At 41.0% G+C, this 3,312-nt stretch overlaps 1 protein-coding gene across 2 annotated transcripts in view; it reads right to left on the reverse strand.

Annotated features, from left to right (window-relative positions):
- ntf3 (neurotrophin 3) overlaps positions 1 to 2,842 on the reverse strand; it is a 53,511-nt gene extending 50,669 nt beyond the window's left edge. For both annotated transcript variants that reach the window (XM_014018455.1, XM_014018454.1), the window contains exon 1: positions 2,653 to 2,842. In XM_014018455.1, the coding sequence (XP_013873909.1) occupies positions 2,653 to 2,670 (18 nt within the window). In that variant the 5' untranslated portion in view covers positions 2,671 to 2,842. The remainder of the gene's footprint in view (positions 1 to 2,652) is intronic.
- Positions 2,843 to 3,312: the final 470 nt, after the last annotated feature.

The following is a 3,312-nucleotide window of genomic DNA, read 5'->3' on the forward strand; positions in this document are numbered from 1 at the left end:
ATATATATATCCAGAGCTGTTGATGTTCCAAATGAGCTGAATGTTTTCATAGATAAAGGGTTACAACAGTTTAAAATACCCTGAATAGTTCCAAACAGTGAAACTATAAACAGGAAAACAACAGTGTGAATGCTGGCTCAGCTTGTACACAGCARCTGCAGTTCCAGAAAAAATTTAGCTACGGAAAATAATCATCTTGTAAAAGAAAAGTTATAGTCAAACAGTTTTAGCTGTTATTTCACAATTGTTTTATGTTTTTGTCTTCTTTTTTACTGTTTAATGAAAGATGAGCTCATGTTAAATGACAATAAAATGACCTGAAAACATTGTTTTAGAACAAAAATTAAGTTCAAAATGACACAAATTTCTGTTTGTTTTTAGGATTTTAAGTGAAAACCATCATGTTAATTTATTTATTATAAGTTTTTAAATCATTAACCAAACAGTTCATTAACCCCTTTCCAAATGATCAAATGTTTCCTCTGATAAAATTAAATCAGATTTTGTATTTCTAAAATATTTAAACAGAATAACAGCTGGTCAGTCACTTTTAAGAGTTTAACGAACTGAAATTATTGATTTATCTGTCGTTTGAACCATTTTCTCAGCTGATAAATCAAGGGTCTGCAAACTGTGGTTCTGGGGCCACCTGTGGCTCTTCAGAGTCTGAAGTGGGTCCTTGCACTTAAAGATGTTTTTCTGTCTTAATATTCACAATAAGGCTGTAATATTTTTGACACCAAGGATCAGCCTCTGAGCACACGTATTAAAGAATCCTCGTGTATTCGGACACACTGCAGCTTTCCATCATCTCCTCACCAGAATGAGCTGATGGTCACTTCAGTTTTCCCTCAAACGTGTCGAGGTTAAAAGATGTGAGGCAGATTGCTGTAAAAGCAAGAAAAAGTTCTGTGCATTGGAGATTAGAGATGTGGTATCACCCTCCTGCTGCCCTAGGGTCAAAAATGACCCAGGAATGGGTCAATTTGACCCAAGGGCAGCAGGAGGGTTATAAAAGTTTAAATGATAAAACACCAACAACCTGATGAATCTTAAGTATGATTTTTGGGCTGAAGCAAATTTTGTAGCTCCTACAGGTTCAATTTAGCAGATGGGATAATACTAATGTCTCCAAATTCACAAAACTGTCTGTAAATCGTATGAATGCATGCTGTCCAAAAACCGCCACCTGAGAAAAGAACAACTAAATGGTCTAACTTACAGCGCTGAGCTCAGTTCTATTGAAGTAAAATTTACTCAGTTCCTGAGCTGGCACAACCGCTTTCACAGTCACTCATTCTGCTTTACGAACACATTTCTTTCAACTTGTTTTGTGGACATAATCAGCAATGAGTCCAGTCTGCTTAATTTTAACGATAACGTTGTCCTTAACGTTAAAACTGTAATAAATAGAAGTAGTTTTTTGTTGAAGCAGGTTAAAAAGCCATGATACACAACAGGAAGTGGAATACTTATGTGCTTATTCTTCCACCTTACTGTATATCATGTCTCAGCCCATAATTTATTCCCAACCCACTCCCCGGGTTTCTCCCCCTCTGTAGTCAAACACAAAGTGATCCCTGTCCAAACTTCTCGCGCAGAATCTGTAAGTGATACAGAACGAGAGTCCTCCCTCCACACGAAACGTCCATGTTTGTGAAGCGGAGAGGCCGGCCCGTGCGTAAAACCCGCAGCTCACACACCAACACAGTAGCACAAACGCATCCACCAAAAGGCTTAACAGGACGCCCACTCACGCGCGCCATTAGGCAAAAACAGGCACAGTGTTCCGCCACACAACAGCAGCATGGAATTTGCGTAAAACTATAAATCTTATATATCAACACAGCCTTACACGTTCACAGTCCTTATTTTAGACGTTATGCAATGTGGCACATGTTCCAAAGTGGTGGGACAACTTCAGGGACCTGAGAGCCACACACGCACAGTTTCTTCTCCCGGAGTTGGAACAATTTTACGCAGCGGCGGAGATAAGGTACACAGCAGGAGGGACGTGGGACAAGCACAGTCGTCCTTTGTTTTGAGAGTCATCTGTCACAGATCAGCTTTCACTCCCACAAACCCGTGCGCCCGGCCACAATTAAGCGCGTGGGTATAAAGGCAAAAGGCACCACTGGAAGCCGCGTCGCTTTTCGTGCGCATTCAGATCCGCTCCCTGCAGCACACGCCTTCAACTTTTTTTTTACTCAAACCTTTATGCATGTGCGCGTGCGTGTGTGTAAAGGAGAGAGAGAGAGGCTGAAAGGCAKCTATGGAAATACCCATCCCTTTTGTCTACCTGTGTATGGAAGGCCTTCCATACCTGTGCGCACGCACCGAGAGGCAAGTAAAATAAGTCCATAATGTTTTTGCCTTCAGGGAGCGTGCGCGGTGTCTCTCTCTCTCTCTCTCTCTTTCTCTGCTCTGTTGTACCTAAAGCTCCAAACAAACACAAGTTTCTTTTAAAGCAAATGCTCCTGCGGCGCGCAGTTTGGCGCAAACGGTGCCAAATCGTGCGCCTCCATGTTCCAAAGTGTCCAAATAAACCCAAATAAATCAACTTTTCTTTTTTCTTATTTTAAAGCCTCATCCTTGAAAGCAAACAGGTCCAGTCCGGGCGTCCACAAGAAAACAAACAAAGGGCGTTCCTACCGTAATAAAGGTAACCATAGCATCGGCGGGTTAGTATCCAACAGAGTCGACATGAAGGTGATTAGTTTTTTTTCCCCTCAGAACCTTTTGGCGAAAACTTCTCCACCGTCTGAGGATTGCCGCCTGTCAGTGCGCCTCACTGCTTCTGGAAGATCAGGGTGTGCGTAAAGCTCTCTCTCTCTCTCTCTCTCTCTCTCTCTCTCTCTCTCTCTCTCTCTCTCTCTCTCCTCTGAAGCATGATAGACACTTCTGGGGAAATGAAATTCAGTTAGGGAACAACGGGAGACGAGTCATAGTGAAAGTTCAAATCATCTGAAAGGAAGTTCTGTGAAACATGTTATGACGCAATATCTTACCTGTAGCTGATGAACGACTGGAGAAATGGTTAATTTGAAGAGGATCGAGCAAACAGCTGATCTGAGCAGCAGACTGCTGACATTTTATTTTAACACAACTCTGATTGAACAGTTTCATAGCAATTCATGCAAAAACTGTTTTTAGAAACTTTTGCAGTTTTCAGTTCTTAGCATGTTAGCTACATGCTATTTTATGACTTTTGTAATGAGAATTGCAATGTTAATCTACTGAGAGTGTTTATTTATGCCTTTAAATATAAAACTAGAGGTATAAATTTTAAAAACTTACTTTAAGGATAAACTC

This window comes from Austrofundulus limnaeus, unplaced genomic scaffold (assembly GCF_001266775.1).
Source record: "Austrofundulus limnaeus strain Quisiro unplaced genomic scaffold, Austrofundulus_limnaeus-1.0 Scaffold193, whole genome shotgun sequence".
Lineage (NCBI taxonomy): Eukaryota > Metazoa > Chordata > Actinopteri > Cyprinodontiformes > Rivulidae > Austrofundulus > Austrofundulus limnaeus.